The following is a 17630-nucleotide window of genomic DNA, read 5'->3' as shown; positions in this document are numbered from 1 at the left end:
CCATACGGGTCTCTCTCCAACTAACATCTCCTCTCTAATAGGTTCCCTACGGGTCTCTCTCCAACTAACATCTCCTCTCTAATAGGTTCCCTACGGGTCTCTCTCCAACTAACATCTCCTCTCTAATAGGTTCCCTACGGGTCTCTCTCCAACTAACATCTCCTCTCTAATAGGTTCCCTACGGGTCTCTCTCCAACTAACATCTCCTCTCTAATAGGTTCCCTACGGGTCTCTCTCCAAATTACATCTCCTCTCTAATAGGTTCCCTACGGGTCTCTCTCCAAATTACATCTCCTCTCTAATAGGTTCCCTATGGGTCTCTCTCCAACTAACATCTCCTCTCTAATAGTTGGAGAGACCCGTATGGAACCTATTAGAGAGATGTTAGTTGGAGAGACCCGTAGGGAACCTATTAGAGAGATGTTAGTTGGAGAGAGACCCGTAGGGAACCTATTAGAGAGGAGATGTTAGTTGGAGAGAGACCCCATAGGGAACCTATTAGAGAGGTGTTAGTTGGAGAGACCCCTAGGGAACCTATTAGAGAGGAGATGTTAGTTGGAGAGACCCGTAGGAAACCTATTAGAGAGATGTTAGTTGGAGAGAGACCCGTAGGGAACCTATTAGAGAGGAGATGTTAGTTGGAGAGAGACCCGTAGGGAACCTATTAGAGAGGAGATGTTACTTGGAGAGAGACCCGTAGGGAACCTATTAGAGAGGAGATGTTAGTTGGAGAGAGACCCGTAGGGAACCTATTAGAGAGGAGATGTTAGTTGGAGAGAGACCCGTAGGGAACCTATTAGAGAGGAGATGTTAGTTGGAGAGAGACCCGTAGGGAACCTATTAGAGAGGAGATGTTAGTTGGAGAGAGACCCCGTAGGGAACCTATTAGAGAGGTGTTAGTTGGAGAGAGACCCCATAGGGAACCTATTAGAGAGGAGATGTTAGTTGGAGAGAGACCCCATAGGGAACCTATTAGAGAGGAGATGTTAGTTGGAGAGAGACCCGTAGGGAACCTATTAGAGAGATGTTAGTTGGAGAGACCCGTAGGGAACCTATTAGAGAGATGTTAGTTGGAGAGAGACCCGTAGGGAACCTATTAGAGAGGAGATGTTAGTTGGAGAGAGACCCGTAGGGAACCTATTAGAGAGGAGATGTTAGTTGGAGAGAGACCCGTAGGGAACCTATTAGAGAGATGTTAGTTGGAGAGAGACCCGTAGGGAACCTATTAGAGAGATGTTAGTTGGAGAGAGACCCGTAGGGAACCTATTAGAGAGGAGATGTTAGTTGGAGAGAGACCCGTAGGGAACCTATTAGAGAGATGTTAGTTGGAGAGAGACCCGTAGGGAACCTATTAGAGAGGAGATGTTAGTTGGAGAGAGACCCGTAGGGAACCTATTAGAGAGATGTTAGTTGGAGAGAGACCCGTAGGGAACCTATTAGAGAGATGTTAGTTGGAGAGAGAGAACGGGATGAAATCACTTTGGGACTTCAGAAAGGGGAAACTACAGTCACCCATACAAGCCTTGTGCCCAGCCCAATACAATTAAATACAACTTTATTTGTCCGGCGTTACATTAACAATGTGGGTTCTGCTCCGCTGTCCTCTCAACCCCCTTTCAGTCCCCTCTGTTGTCATTGGATTATCAATGGCTGTCTCCTCTCAACCCCCTTTCAGCCCCCTCTGTTGTTGTTGGATTATCAATGGCTGTCCTCTCAACCCCCTTTCAGTCCCCTCTGTTGTCATTGGATTATCAATGGCTGTCCTCTCAACCCCCTTTCAGTCCCCTCTGTTGTCGTTGGATTATCAATGGCTGTCTCCTCTCAACCCCCTTTCAGTCCCCTCTGTTGTCGTTGGATTATCAATGGCTGTCTCCTCTCAACCCCCTTTCAGTCCCCTCTGTTGTCGTTGGATTATCAATGGCTGTCTCCTCTCAACCCCCTTTCAGCCCCCTCTGTTGTCGTTGGATTATCAATGGCTGTTTCCCAAATGGTAAACTGTTCTGTTATATAGTGTAGTACAGTACTTTTGACCTGGAGCACCATGGTTCCTGGTCAAATGTAGTGCTCTAAATGTGGAATAGGGTGCCATATTGGGACATAGCTAATGATATTGCAGAGCTTCTCCTCACGATTGCCAGCAGCATACCAACCTGCGTCCCACTGCTGGCTTGCCTCTGAAGCTAAGCAGGGTTGGTCCTGGATGGAAGACCAGATGTGGCTGGAAGTGGTGTTGGAGGGCCAATAGGAGGCACTCTTTCCTCTGGTCTAAAAAATAATATCCCAATGCCCCAGGGCAGTGATTGGGGACATTGCCCTGTGTAAGATGCAGTGTTTAGGATGGAACATTTAAATGGGTGTCCTGAAGATCCCATGGCATTTATTGTAAGATTAGGGGTGTTAAACCTGGTTTACTGGCTAAATTCCCAATCTGACCCTCATACCATCATGGCCACCTCCTCATCCCCAGCTTTCAATTGGCTCATTCATCCCCCTCCTATCCCCTGTAACTATTTCGAATGTCGTTGCTGTAAATGAGAATGTGTTCTCAGTCAATTTATCTGGTAAAATAAGGGTTAAATGCTTCAGAAACACTGTGTCACTGCCAGGGGTTAGAGAGGAAACTAAAAGAAGAACAGGCATTAGAGAAGAAACTGGAAGAAGAAGAGGGATTAGAGAAGAAACTGGAAGAAGAGCAGGGATTAGAGAGGAAACTGGAAGAAGAAGAGGGATTAGAGAGGAAACTGGAAGAAGAAGAGGGATTAGAGCGGAAACTACAAGAAGAACAGGGATTAGAGAGGAAACTGGAAGAAGAACAGGGATTAGAGCGGAAACTACAAGAAGAACAGGGATTAGACTGGAAACTGGAAGAACAGGGATTAGAGCAAGAAACTGGAATAAGAAGAGGGGTTAGAGCGGAAACTAGAAGAACAGGGATTAGAGAGGAAACTGGAAGAACAGGGATTACAGAGGAAACTGGAAGAAGAACAGGGATTACAGGGAACTGGAAAAACAGGGATTACAGCAGAAACTAGAAGAAGAACAGGGATTACAGAGGAAACTAGAAGAAGAACGGGGATTACAGAGGAAACTAGAAGAAGAACAGGGATTACAGCAGAAACTAGAAGAAGAACGGGGATTACAGTGGAAACTAGAGTAACATTTCCTGATGAAACTGTGTGTGTTTGCGTTGGCTATCAAATGGATGGATGGAGGAATGAAGGAAGGTTAGAGGGATGGATGGATGAAGGGAGGTTAAATATAGAGGGTGCTTGCGTTGTGTGCTTCTCCTCTCCTGTTCCTCTCTCCCTCCCTTCATGTCTTGTCTTGGGCATGGTGGTGGCAGGAGCAGTGAAGCAGGAACACTGGTAGCAGAGACTTTACTGCTGCTATTTCTGGTCCTACTGAACTAGGTCATTAACAGAGGAGAGGATGAGAAAGGAGAGAGAGAAGAGAGAGAGAGAGGAGAGAGAGGAGAGCAGAGGGAGGTGAGAGAGGGGAGAGGAGAGAGGGAGGAGAGAGGATGAGAAAGGAGAGGGAGGAGAGAGGGGACATGCTGCTAGTTGGAAGACACTGTAGTTAACTGTTGCTGCTTGTTACATCCTACACACCTAAATAACAGGGTTGGTTGGGGTCAAGCGGAGAGGAAACTAGTGTTGCCTGTTGCTGCTAGGGAGATAACAGCCAACTGTTGCAGCTCGTTCGACCACAAATACCTCTAACCACCTGTGGATGGGCCCTGGTCATAAGTAGTGCACTATATAGGGAATAGGGTTCCATAGGGCTCTGGTCTAAAGTAGTGCACTATATAGGGAATAGGGTTCTATAGGGCCCTGGTCTAAAGTAGTGTACTATATAGGGAATAGTGTTCTATAGGGCTCTGGTCTAAAGTAGTGCACTATAGAGGGAATAGGGTTCTATAGGGCCCTGGTCTAAAGTAGTGCACTATATAGGGAATAGGGTTCCATAGGGCTCTGGTCTAAAGTAGTGCACTATATAGGGAATAGGTTGCTATAGGGCTCTGGTCTAAAGTAGTGCACTATATAGGGAATAGTCTTCTATAGGGCTCTGGTCTAAAGTAGTATACTATATATAGGGAATAGGGTGCCATTTGGGATGCAGACATCTGTCTGGTCATCCACAGGATAGGCATCCCAATGTTCAGATTTAGACCTGGTCTAAGTATAGAGGGGTTGCTGCTGCATGACAGTATGAAGACCTGGTCTAAGATACAAATGGACGTCCTTTTTCTAATGTTGAGCTGTAGACTGGCCAATGTGTCTGTCGGTGTAGACTGGCCAATGTGTCTGTCGGTGTAGACTGGCCAATGTGTCTTGACGATGCTGCTGAATTAAGGAAATTAGATTTTGTGTCGTGTGTCTCTCTCTCTCCTCTCTCTGTCGTGTTTTCTTTTTGTGTGTTCTCGGACAGAATATATGTTGTGGAACAGGATGTACAAACTAGGCACGTAGTTGCACCGTCTGTAGCGGTGTTCTGTATCTGTGTGTTCTGGTGTGGGGATTGTGTCCTTGAATGAACAAAGCACCGCACCTGAGGTACTCTCTGTCTCTTTGTCTCTCTGTCTCTGTCTGTCTCTCTGTCTTGTCCGTCTGTCTGTCTGTCTGTCTGGTTCCACAAGCAAACGTGGAACAATTTCCTAAATGACAAAAGGCTTATTCTTCTCTTCGCTCCACGTTTACTCAGCGGACAGTTTATTAGGTACACCCATCGACATTACCGCACCCTCACACCACCTCCACCAGCCCGTACCGTGGACACCATCGCACCACCTCCACCAGCCCGTACCGTGGACACCACCTCCACCAGCCCGTACCGTGGACACCACCTCCACCAGTCCGTACCGTCGACACCACCTCCACCAGCCCGTACCGTTGCAAATAGACTGGGTAGCCATTGATTAGGTGTTCAGGAGTCTTATGGCTTGGGGGGTAGAAGCTGTTTAGAAGCCACTTGGACCTAGACTTGGCACTCCGGTACCGCTTCCCGTGCGGTAGCAGAGAGAACAGTCTATGAATGACTAGGGTGGTTGGAGTGTTTGACAATTTTTAGGGCCTTCCTCTGACACCGCCTGGTATAGGGGTCCTGGATGGCAGGAAGATTGGCCCCAGTGATGTACTGGGCCATTCGCTCTACCCTCTGTATTGCCTTGCGGTCGGAGGCAGTTGCCATACCAGGCAGTGATGCAACCAGTCAGGATGCTCTCGGTGGTGCAGCTGTAGAACCTTCTGAGGATCTGGGGACTCATGACAAATCTTTTCAGTCTCCCAAGGGGGAATATGTTTTGTCGTGCCCTCTTCACGACTGTCTTGGTGTGTTTTGACCATGTTAGTTTGTTGGTGATGTGGACACCAAGGAACTTGACGCTCTCAACCTGCTCCACTGCAGCCCCGTCGACGAGAACCACCCGGACAGGTCTCTGACCTCCTCCCTATAGGCTGTCTCGTCGTTGTCGGTGATCAGGCCTACCACTGTTGTGTCGTCAGCAATCTTAATGATGGTGTTGGAGTCGTGCCTGGCCGTGCAGTCATGAGTGAACAGGGAAGTACAGGAGGGGACTGAGCGCGCACCCCTGAGGGGCCCCTGTGTTGAGGATCAGCGTGGCGGATGTGTTGCTACCTACCCTCACCACCTGGGGGCTGCCCGTCAGGAAGTCCAGGATCCAGTTGCAGAGGGAGGTGTTTAGTCCCAGGATCCTTAGCTTATTGATGAGCTTTGAGGGCACTATGGTGTTGAACGCTGAGCTGTAGTCAATGAACAGCATTCTCACAAAGGTGTTTATTTTGTCCAGGTGTGAAAGGGCAGTGTGGAGTGCAATAGAGATTGCATCATCTGTGGATCTGTTGGGGCGGTATGTGAATTGGAGTGGGTCCAGGGTTTCTGGGATAATGGTGTTGATGTGAGCCATTACCAGCCTTTCAAAGCACTTCATGGCTACGGACGTGAGTGCTACGGGTCGGTAGTAATTTAGGCAGGTTACCTTAGTGTTCTTGAGCACAGGGACTATGGTGGTCTGCTTGAAACATGTTGGTCTCGTGCCCACCTTGAGTCGCTTCTTGTTTCTAGCTGATAGGAGTGGAACCCGGTGTGGTTGTCTGCTGCAATAACCCATCCCTGACAAGTACCGATGAATTGTGCGTTCCCGAGACGTCGTTCTGCACACCGCTGTTGTACTGCACTGTTATTTGTCTGTTTGTAGACGGGCCTGTTAGCGTGCACCATTCTTACCATACTCCTTCGACCTGTCTCATCAACAAGCTGTTTTCGTCCACAGGACTGCCGCTGACTGGATGTTTTTTGTTTGTCACTCCCACATTCTCTGTAAACCCTTAGACACTGTCGTACGTGAAAAGCCCAGGAGGCCGTTTCTGATATTCTGGAACCGGTGCGCCTGACACCGACGATCATACCACACTCAGTCGCTTAGGTAAACTAGTTTTGCCCATTCTAATGTTAAATCCAACAGTAACTGAATGCCTCGATGCCTGTCTGCCTGCTTTATATAACAAGCCACGGCCACGTGACTCACTATCTGTAGGAGCGTGAACGGGGTGGTTTACCTAATAAACTATGTACTGGATGTGTGCACAGCAGTGGCCATGCTTACAATCCTGGCAGGTTGTCATTAGTGGTGGGGGGGGGGGAAATCGATAGTTACATATCGAAATATTATTTTTGGGCGATATTATAGATACTAGCTAATGTAATTAATAATAATTGTGTTAGCTAGCGCTAGTCGGCAATACCTTTTTCATCCTATAGCTTGTTTTCTTTTTGAATAGTGAGCCATGTTTTCAGCACTTAATTTTTTTAAATTTTTTTTTACATAATTGATCAAAACAAATTTTCTCATGGCTCTCTGCAGAAGACATATAGTAAGCAGATTTGTTTGGAACATCAAATCTCAATAAAATTGCAGTATTGAATCGCAATACATAAACAGTATCAGTACAAGTTTGAACACACCTTCTCATTCCAGGGTTGTTCTTTCATTTGTACTATTTTCTACATTGTAGAATAACAGTGAAGACATCAAAACTATGAAGAAAAAAAACACATGGAATTATGTAGTAACCTGTAATGAACACCAGGGGAGACAGAGAGCTGGTTTCAAGCGCAGGGTGCAGCAGGTGTTTATAGGTAAAGGACCAGAAGAGGAGGCAGGTAGCTGGGTCCAGGGGCAGGCAGAAGGTCATACACAGGAGGAGGCAGGTAGCTGGGTCCAGGGACAGGCAGAAGGTCATACACAGGGGGAGGCAGGTAGCTGGGTCCAGGGGCAGGCAGAAGGTCATACACAGGGGGAGGCAGGTAGCTGGGTCCAGGGGCAGGCAGAAGGTCATACACAGGGGGAGGCAGGTAGCTGGGTCCAGGGGCAGGCAGAAGGTCATACACAGGGGGAGGCAGGTAGCTGGGTCCAGGGACAGGCAGAAGGTCATACACAGGAGGAGGCAGGTAGCTGGGTCCAGGGGCAGGCAGAAGGTCATACACAGGAGGAGGCAGGTAGCTGGGTCCAGGGACAGGCAGAAGGTCATACACAGGAGGAGGCAGGTAGCTGGGTCCAGGGACAGGCAGAAGGTCATACACAGGAGGAGGCAGGTAGCTGGGTCCAGGGACAGGCAGAAGGTCATACACAGGAGGAGGCAGGTAGCTGGGTCCAGGGGCAGGCAGAACATCATACACAGGGAATCCAAAAAAGTAACAGTACAGGCAGGGAAAAAGGCTAATAACGTCGTCCGGGAGATCAGGCAAGAGGTTGATGACAGGAAATCTGATAGGCAAAAGGCATCGTTAGTGAGGATGACCAAAAACTACAATACACGGGAGGACTAATACGGAAATAATCAGAGCTCCGCATAGAATGTGTAACAAAACAAGCAAGACCTCACAATGATGGGGTGCAATGAACTGAACTAAATCGTGTGTGATAATGACATACAGGTGTGTGAACAGGTGATCAGAATTCAGGTGATTTGGGATCTGGAGAGTGAGCTGCGTTCAGCTGGAAGCAGACGTTACATAACCAAAAAAGTGTTAAACAAATCGAAATATATTTTATATTTGAGATTCTTCTAAATAGCCACCCTTTCTTTCCCTTGATCACAGATTTGCACACTCTTGGCATTCTCTCAACCAGCTTCATGAGGTAGTCACCTGGAATGCATTTCAATTAACAGGTGTGCTTTGTTAAAAGTTTAATTTGTGGCATTTCTTTCCTTAAGGCATTTGATCCAATCAGTTGTATTGTGACAAGGTAGGGGTGGTATACAGAAGAAAGCCCTATTTGGTAAAAGACCAAGTCCATATTATGGCAAGAACAGCTCAAATAAGCAAAGAGAAACGACAGTCCATCATTACTTTAAGACATGAAGGTCAGTCAATCTGGAAAATGTGTGCGGTAGCAAAAACCATCAAGCGCTATGATGAAACTCGCTCTCATGAGGACCGCCACAGGAAAGGAAGACCCAGAGTTACCTCTGCTGCTGGGGATACGTTCATTAGAGATAACTGATTGCAGCCCAAATAAATGCTTCACAGAGTTCAAGTAACAGACATATCTCAGCATCAACTGTTCTGAGGAGACTGTGAATCAGGCCTTCAAGGTCTAATTTCTGCAAAGAAACCACTACTAAAGGACATAAGCTTTGCTGGTGACACTGGCCGTGATTTATTTAGAATTCAAGGCACACTTAACCAGCATGGCTACCACAGGATTCCGCAGCGATACGCCGTCCCATCTGGTTCGCACTTAGTCCCACTATCATTTGTTTTTCAACAGGACAATGACCCAACACACTTCCAGGCCATGTAATGGCTATTTGACCAAAAAGAAGAGTGACGGAGTGCTGCATCAGATGACCTGGCCTCCACAATCACCCATTCTCAACCCAATTCAGATGGTTTGGGATGAGTTGGATCACAGAGAGAAGGAAAAGCAGCCAACAAGCGCTCAGCATATGTGGGAACTCCTTCAAGACTGTTGGAAAAGCATTCCTCATGAAGCTGGTTGAGAGAATGCCAAGAGTGTTGAAAGCTGTCATCAAGGCAAAGGTTGGCTACTTTGAAGAATCTCAAATATAAAATATATTTTGAGTTGTTTAACATGTTTTTTTTTGGTTACTAAATGATTCCATATGTGTTATTTCATAGTTTTGATGTCTTCACTATTAATCTACAATGTAGAAAATAGTAAAAATAAAGAAAAACCCTTGAATGAGTAGGTATGTCCAAACTTTTGACTGGTACTGTATAATCGTGATAATCACAATGCATATCGTATTGACACCTAAGTATGATGATTATATCGTATGGTGAGGTCTCAGCCCTAGTTGTCATATCACATTGGCATAAGCTGCCTGCTGTGAGACAGCTTGGTCTGTGAGACAGCTTGGTCTGTGAGACATCTTGGTCTGTGAGACATCTTGGTCTGTGAGACAGCTTGGCCTGTGAGACAGCTTGGCCTGTGAGACATCTTGGTCTGTGAGACATCTTGGCCTGTGAGACAGCTTGGTCATTCAGCTCCAGATCTTGGTCTGTGAGACAGCTTGGCCTGTGAGACATCTTGGCCTGTGAGACAGCTTGGCCTGTGAGACAGCTTGGCCTGTGAGACAGCTTGGCCTGTGAGACATCTTGGTCTGTGAGACAGCTTGGTCTGTGAGACAGCTTGGCCTGTGAGACAGCTTGGCCTGTGAGACAGCTTGGCCTGTGAGACAGCTTGGTCTGTGAGACAGCTTGGCCTGTGAGACATCTTGGCCTGTGAGACATCTTGGCCTGTGAGACAGCTTGGTCTGTGAGACAGCTTGGCCTGTGAGACATCTTGGCCTGTGAGACATCTTGGTCTGTGAGACAGCTTGGTCTGTGAGACAGCTTGGTCTGTGAGACAGCTTGGCCTGTGAGACATCTTGGCCTGTGAGACATCTTGGCCTGTGAGACAGCTTGGCCTGTGAGACAGCTTGGCCTGTGAGACATCTTGGTCTGTGAGACAGCTTGGCCTGTGAGACAGCTTGGCCTGTGAGACATCTTGGCCTGTGAGACAGCTTGGCCTGTGAGACATCTTGGCCTGTGAGACATCTTGGTCTGTGAGACAGCTTGGTCTGTGAGACAGCTTGGTCTGTGAGACAGCTTGGTCTGTGAGACAGCTTGGTCTGTGAGACAGCTTGGTCTGTGAGATAGAGACAACTTGTTTTATCTGTTCCCTCTGCTGGCACAGAACCCAGAGGCTTTTGATCCATTGGTCAGAAAAATAGAGGGAGATGGAGAGACAAAGGGAATCACTCGATGAAAGGAGAGACGGAAATGGGGGGGGGGGAGGAGAGACAGAAACAGACAGAACATTGGGATGGGTAGATTGAAAAGCTTGAAGATGTGAGCTGTGTTGAGAAAGCAGCAGGCAAAGTTATGCCTCCTGTGTTGCCATGACAACGGGACCTATTAGTTGACCGAACTGTGTTGCCATGGCACGTGTCTCCACGGTGACGCAGCCCTATCTGGACCACACCCACCAAAACCAACAAGCTCTTTTACCAGCTGTCGGAGAGGGAACACAGAAGAAGAGGCAAGGTGGAGAGACTGTCTGGAGCTGAATGACACTGTGTGTTAAACATATTTTTGTTGAGCCCCCAAGGGTTGTGTGTGTGTGTCTGTGTGTGTCTCTGTGTGTGTGTGTGTGTCTGTGTTTGCCTATTTGAATCTACACAGACTACTGTGAAGTCGTTGGATTTTGTTCTTTCATACCCAATCATTTTTCCTATTCTAGTTGAGCAAATGTGTAATCCCCGTTTCCTGGTCATACAAGATCGATGTGTTTGTGTTGGCAGCTAGAACCAAAATGTGCATGCATGCTGGACAGCTACTGATCTGATAGAAAAGATCTGAGAAACTAGTGATGTATCACTAGTTAGTGTCGTATAACCAACTAGTTAGTGTCGTATAACCAATTAGTTAGTGTTGTATAACCAACTAGTTAGGGTCGTATAACCAACTAGTTAGGGTCCTATAACCAACTAGTTAGGGTCCTATAACCAACTAGTTAGGGTCGTATAACCAACTAGTTAGGGTCGTATAACCAACAAGTGATGTATAACCAACTAGTATAACCAACTCTGTTAGCTCCAACTAACTAGTCTCTGTTAGCTCCATCTGACCAGTATATGTCAGGTCCATCTGACCAGTATATGTCAGGTCCATCTGACCAGTATATGTCAGGTCCATCTGACCAGTATATGTCAGGTCCATCTGACCAGTATATGTCAGGTCCGTCCAACTGACCAGTATATGTCAGGTCCAACCATCTGACCAGTATATGTCAGGTCCAACCATCTGACCAGTATATGTCAGGTCCAACCATCTGACCAGTATATGTCAGGTCCAACCATCTGACCAGTATATGTCAGGTCCAACCATCTGACCAGTATATGTCAGGTCCAACCATCTGACCAGTATATGTCAGGTCCAACCATCTGACCAGTATATGTCAGGTCCAACCATCTGACCAGTATATGTCAGATCCAACCATCTGACCAGTATATGTCAGGTCCAACCATCTGACCAGTATATGTCAGGTCCAACCATCTGACCAGTATATGTCAGGTCCAACCATCTGACCAGTATATGTCAGGTCCAACCATCTGACCAGTATATGTCAGGTCCAACCATCTGACCAGTATATGTCAGGTCCAACCATCTGACCAGTATATGTCAGGTCCAACCATCTGACCAGTATATGTCAGGTCCAACCATCTGACCAGTATATGTCAGGTCCAACCATCTGACCAGTATATGTCAGGTCCAACCATCTGACCAGTATATGTCAGGTCCATCTGACCAGTATATGTCAGGTCCATCTGACCAGTATATGTCAGGTCCATCTGACCAGTATATGTCAGGTCCATCTGACCAGTATATGTCAGGTCCAACCATCTGACCAGTATATGTCAGGTCCAACCATCTGACCAGTATATGTCAGGTCCAACCATCTGACCAGTATATGTCAGGTCCAACCATCTGACCAGTATATGTCAGGTCCAACCATCTGACCAGTATATGTCAGGTCCATCTGACCAGTATATGTCAGGTCCGACCATCTGACCAGTATATGTCAGGTCCAACCATCTGACCAGTATCATAAAATAGTTGGGAAATGTTTTTGTGCTCAACTGTTTTTACCAATTCTTGTTGGTGATCTTTTAGCCTGGTCACACCAGATCAGTTTGTGTTGTCTTCTCTTAGCCTGGTCACACCAGATCAGTTTGTGTTGTCTTCTCTTAGCCTGGTCACACCAGATCAGTATGTGTTGTCTTCTCTTAGCCTGGTCACACCAGATCAGTTTGTGCTGTCTTGCCAACTCCTATGGTCATTGTCATGCCAAACATGTACAGATCTGGGATCAGGGTATTAATCTCCTGTCTGTTATCTCTAGCTGACCAGCTTCCTCTACTCTCCTCTCCAGGGGGTCGCCTGCTCTCCTGGGGGTGGAACGAACATGGGATGTGTGGGGACGGTTCCGAGACAGATGTCAGCGAACCACAGCCCATTCCTGCCCTCAGGCCTCTTGTGATTGGCTGTGGCGCTGGCCACTCTATGGCACTGTGTGCTGTGAGGACAGCTGAAGAGAAGTCTACAGAGGACATGGAGATAGAACGAGCAACGCTAGTTTGAAACTAGCATGTTTGAAGCTAACTTATAAGGACTGTTCCCGGGTAAGATGGTGGACCGCTTGTGCCGCTGATTTGAAGCCAATGTCTATTGTTTTATCTCTATGGCAGAGGACACCCAGCTCACTGTGGGGCGTGAGAGTAACATGATAGGGTATGAATCATGATCACTCAGTCTATGTGGAATGAGCCTCAGGGGAAAATCTGGGAGGAGGACTTTTTGAATGATGTTAAGTATGTGGTTGTGTGTCTGTCTGAGCAAAATAGCCAAACCCTGTTATGATTGCTTTGTTGTTGGCCAAAGTAAGACGCATGTAAATTCAGTATGACCGGGTACATTCTGTCTTCGTAATATATTTTATTTCCATCTATGACACATTGCCCTTTTTGTTCCAAGAGCGTGTACTCACAAAGCCTGTCAGAGTAGGTGGGCTGTACTAGGATCAATTCTATTTAAATTCTAATCAATTCAGAAAGTAAACCCCATTTTCCAAATGTTCCTAACTGAAAAGCATTGAAGAGAATTGGAATTTCAGTGCACATCCTGAATTGACTGGAATTAAAATGGAATTGACCCTAAACCTGCTGTCCCATGTAATCGTATTCTTGTAGTCATTTTAAAAGACGAACCTGATCCTAGAACAGCACACACTTGATACATTACGGCCCCAGGTCTGTATTCCAACTGGAAGACGTCAAAATAAATATTGTTCTGGCGTTAGAGACGGGTGAGTTTATGTATGATCAGGGACAGAGGCCATCATTCCTCGAGCCCAGTCCAGATATGATTGGGGGTCAGGGAGATGGATACACAAGTCTATACATGATGCCTATGTCCCAAGACATAAAGTACCAGTCAAAAGTTTGGACGCACCTACTCATTCAAGGGTTTTTCTATATTTAAAAAAAATTATTTTCTACATTGTAGAATAATTTGTGAAGGCATCAAAACTATGAAATAACACATGGAATCATGTAGTAACCAAAGAAGTGTTAAACAAAATATATTATTTTAGATTCTTCAAAGTAGCCAACCTTTGCCTTGATGACAGCTTTGCACACTCTCGGCATTTTCTCAATCAGCTTCATGAGGAATGCTTTTCCAACAGTCTTGAAGGAGTTCCCACATATGCTGAGCACTTGTTGGCTGCTTTTCCTTCACTCTGCGGTCCAACTCATCCCAAACCATCTCAACTGAGTTGAGGTCGGGTGATTGTGGTGGCCAGGTCATCTGATGCAGCACTCCATCACTTTCCTTCTTGGTCAAATAGCTCTTACACAGCCTGGAGGTGTGTTTTGGGTCATTGTCCTGTTGAAAAACAAATGATATTCCCTCTAAGCGCAAACCAGATGGGATGGTGTATCGCTACAGAATGCTGTGGTAGCCATGCTGGTTAAGTGTGCCTTGAATTCTAAATAAATCACTGACAGTGTCATCAGCAAAGCACCACCACACCTCCTCCTCCATGCTTCATGGTGGGAACTACACATGCAGAGACCATCTGTTCACAAACTCTGTGTCTCACAAAGACAAGGCGGTTGGAACCAAAAATATCAAATTTGGACTCATCAGACCAAAGGACAGATTTCCGTGTTTCTTGGCCCAAGCAAGTCTCTTTTTGTTATTGTTGTCCTTTAGTAGTGGTTTCTTTGCAGCAATTCGACCATGAAGGCCTGATTTCAAGTAGTCTCCTCTGAACAGTTGATGTTGAGATGTGTCTGTTACTTGAATTCTGTGAAGCATTTATTTCGGCTGCAATTTCTGAGGCCGGTAACTCTAATGAACTTGTCCTCTGCAGCAGAGGAAACTCTGGGTCTTCCTTTCCTGTGGCGGTCCTCATGAGAGCCAGTTTCATCACAGCGATGGATGATTTTTTGCGACTGCACCACATGATTCCGTTTGTGTTATTTCATAGTTTTGATGTCTTTACTATTATTCTATAACGTAGTGAGTAGGTGTGTTCAAACTTTTGACTGCTTCCTTTCCCAGTTTGTCTTCCTGATTGATTGATAGGATACATAGACCCTAGGGCCCTATATATATATATATATATACACACCCCCTCCTGGCCCTTCCCTCTCCTCTTGCCATGTCAGTGTATCTTGTCATTGATTAACATGGCTATTGATGGACTGAGGTATATGCTAGGCCAGTGCTATAGTTCCATCTCTGTCACTGGCCCCCTTTTTATTGCAGTGATCTTGACTGACAGAAGGCACTCAAATCTCCTGGACTCCCTCACTCAGTAATACCGGGTCTGTGTCCCAAATGGCACCCCTAAATTCCCTTTTGTAGGACACATATGTCTCATAGGGCTCTGGTCAAAAGGAGTGTACTATTTAAGGAATAGGGCTCTGGTCAAAAGTAGTGCACTATATAGAGAGTAGGGTGCCATTTGGGACACATTTTCAGGCTATACTGTTGTTATACAGTGAAATATTTATATTTTATCCGCTGGCCCTGTAGAATGCTATATGTGTAGCAGGCCGATGAGGTTATATGGGTAATATTTGTCATAATTACTGAAGTTTTAAGACCATGTATAGGAGGTGATATAAGGACTGGACGACCGTTAAATGTCTTCACTGTATGTTATGGGGATTGTGTCTACATTGAAATACTGCAGGTATTTTGTCAAATCCTGTCTTGTTTAAATGTTTCCAATTTGAATGGCCCCTGACATCTCTCATTGTCTGTCTGTCTGTCTGTCTGTCTGTCTGTCTGTCTGTCTGTCTGTCTGTCTGTCTGTCTGTCTGTCTGTCTGTCTGTCTGTCTGTCTGTCTGTCTGTCTGTCTGTCTGTCTGTCTGTCTGTCTGTCTGTCTGTCTGTCTGTCTGTCTGTCTGTCTGTCTGATAAGCGATCGTACAGTTTGCAGGATATATTACAATATCATTGTGTATGTTTATCTATGCAAAGAAATGATGATATGGGATTGGGAGGCAGCCTGAAAACATTGATGTCACTGAAATATGTTTGTGATGATAAAAAATGGTTATAAAAAGATTACATAAAATGAAGATAAACCAATGAATTACTACTATCTTTGACTTTCTTCAAAAAATAAATCAACACTCATTGAAAAATAATCGTATGTGTTTTAAAATGTTTATTTTTTTTCACTATTTAAATGTACAATCTGACTCTGAACTGTTCAGAACTTTTCAGAAAAAAATACACAGAAATCCCTAAACAACAAACCAGTTGAAACGATCACTGAAGGGAACGAACACCCTGCAAATAACTAGACACACTGTTCAAGTTTCACAAAACGGACCACAATACTTTCCTGTTTGTTGGGTTAATGATTGTTATAAAGGATTACTGCTGGGTCGTATTCATTAGGGGATGGAACGGAAAACGTTTCAAAATATTTTGCTATGAAGAAAAAAAAATATGTGTTACTTATTGGATAATTTCAAGAAGTCCCTCCTTGTTTCAGTCCGTTTACTTCCGTTTTGCTGCCTAATGAACATGACCCTGTTGTTTGTTCCATGTTGGACACCATAGTTTCCTCCCATTGTGCTCAGGTAGTTCCATTGGCAGCCATTGGTCCAGCTGTGTTCTGTCAGGAAGCACATCGACATCTCAGTAAGCTGTCAGTCAGTAGGCAGTGTGTTTTTGTAGTGGTTTCATAAACATGTTGGTCCCTTAATAACCACTGGATAACAGTAACTACCGTATTTAATTTTTACAAATGATGTAAACTGGTGAATAACCCTTGACTTAAAGCCTGCAGGTATAATGCATTATAAGACTTCATACAGCGTTGTCTCAGTATCCTCTCATTGTGGCCAAATAACAGTCATTTAGAGCCATTTAAAGTGGGTTGTGCATGTTATACATACAGAAACATAACATATTATAAGCCTTATAATAAGACATTATAAAGATTTATACATGTTTATAACAAGTAATAAAACATAATACCTGCAGGCTAAAAGGGATACCAAATTATGCTTTTACAACCAATTACTAGTACTTACACTGCTTCGACAAAACATTAAGAACACCTGCTCTTTCCATGACATAGACTGACCAGGTGAAAGCTATGATCCCTTATTGATGTCACCTGTTAAATACACTTCAAATCAGTGTAGATGAAGGGGAGGAGACGGGTTATAGAAGTATTTTTAAGACTTGAGACATGGATTATGTGTGTGTGTGCCATTCAGAGGATGAAGGGGCATGTTAAAAGATTTAAGTGCCTTTGAGCGAGGTTTGGTAGTAGGTGCCAGGCGCACCGGTTTGTGTCAAGAACTGCAACGCTGCTGGGTTTTTCATCCTCATCAGTTTCCCATGTGTATAAAGAATGGTCCACCACACAAAGGACATCCAGCCAACTTGACACAACTGTGGGAATCACTGGAGTCAACATGGACCCAGCATCCCTGTGGAACGCTTTTAACACCTTGTAGAGTCCCATGCCCTGATGAATTAAGGCTGTTCTGAGGGAGAATATTAGGAAGGTGTTCCTAATGTTTTGTACTCTTTATATTTTCAACTTTTTGAATGATATCCACCTTTTCAATAGCTATGCATTTTTGGGGTTTGTTATACTGCCTTGCCTGCCTAAGCTTTCAGATGTTGTACTACTACTGATCATTGGTATGACTGACAGCTGAACGACTACACTGACTAGTCTTTCATGTTGGTTAAAACAAATTCCCCCTGGGATGGTTCCGTAAACTAGAGGTCCTTTTCCGCTATGATGAAGTGACAATGTTCTGGCTATGATTTATTAACGGTAGGTTGGTTCACCTATTAAAAGTGCCCTCACATAGTTAAAAACCAAAATGTTGGTTGAAAATATAGGCCTACTGTTGCTAATTGGTATTTTCAACCTACAGCCATGCCATTGAATAGGAAAAATATACACATTGTTGTTCAACTGTAATCGTGTGTTGATACTTGATAGGCTAAATGTGTGACATTTCTATCAGGAAGTGGAATTTGCTTAACCAACA

General features: G+C 45.2%; 1 protein-coding gene across 1 annotated transcript in view; it reads left to right on the top strand.

Annotated features, from left to right (window-relative positions):
- The window catches only part of sergef (secretion regulating guanine nucleotide exchange factor), a 41901-nt gene extending 26149 nt beyond the window's left edge, over positions 1 to 15752 (top strand). Inside the window, exon 9 of the mRNA XM_045688686.2 lies at positions 12461 to 15752. Coding sequence (XP_045544642.1) covers positions 12461 to 12669 — 209 coding nt within the window. The 3' untranslated portion in view covers positions 12670 to 15752. The remainder of the gene's footprint in view (positions 1 to 12460) is intronic.
- Positions 15753 to 17630: the final 1878 nt, after the last annotated feature.

This window comes from Salmo salar, chromosome 10, assembly GCF_965601325.2.
Source record: "Salmo salar chromosome 10, fSalSal1, whole genome shotgun sequence".
In the NCBI taxonomy this organism is placed as follows: Eukaryota; Metazoa; Chordata; class Actinopteri; order Salmoniformes; family Salmonidae; genus Salmo; species Salmo salar.
Note: the sequence above shows the minus strand (reverse complement) of the source record. Positions and strands in the feature narration are given on the sequence as shown.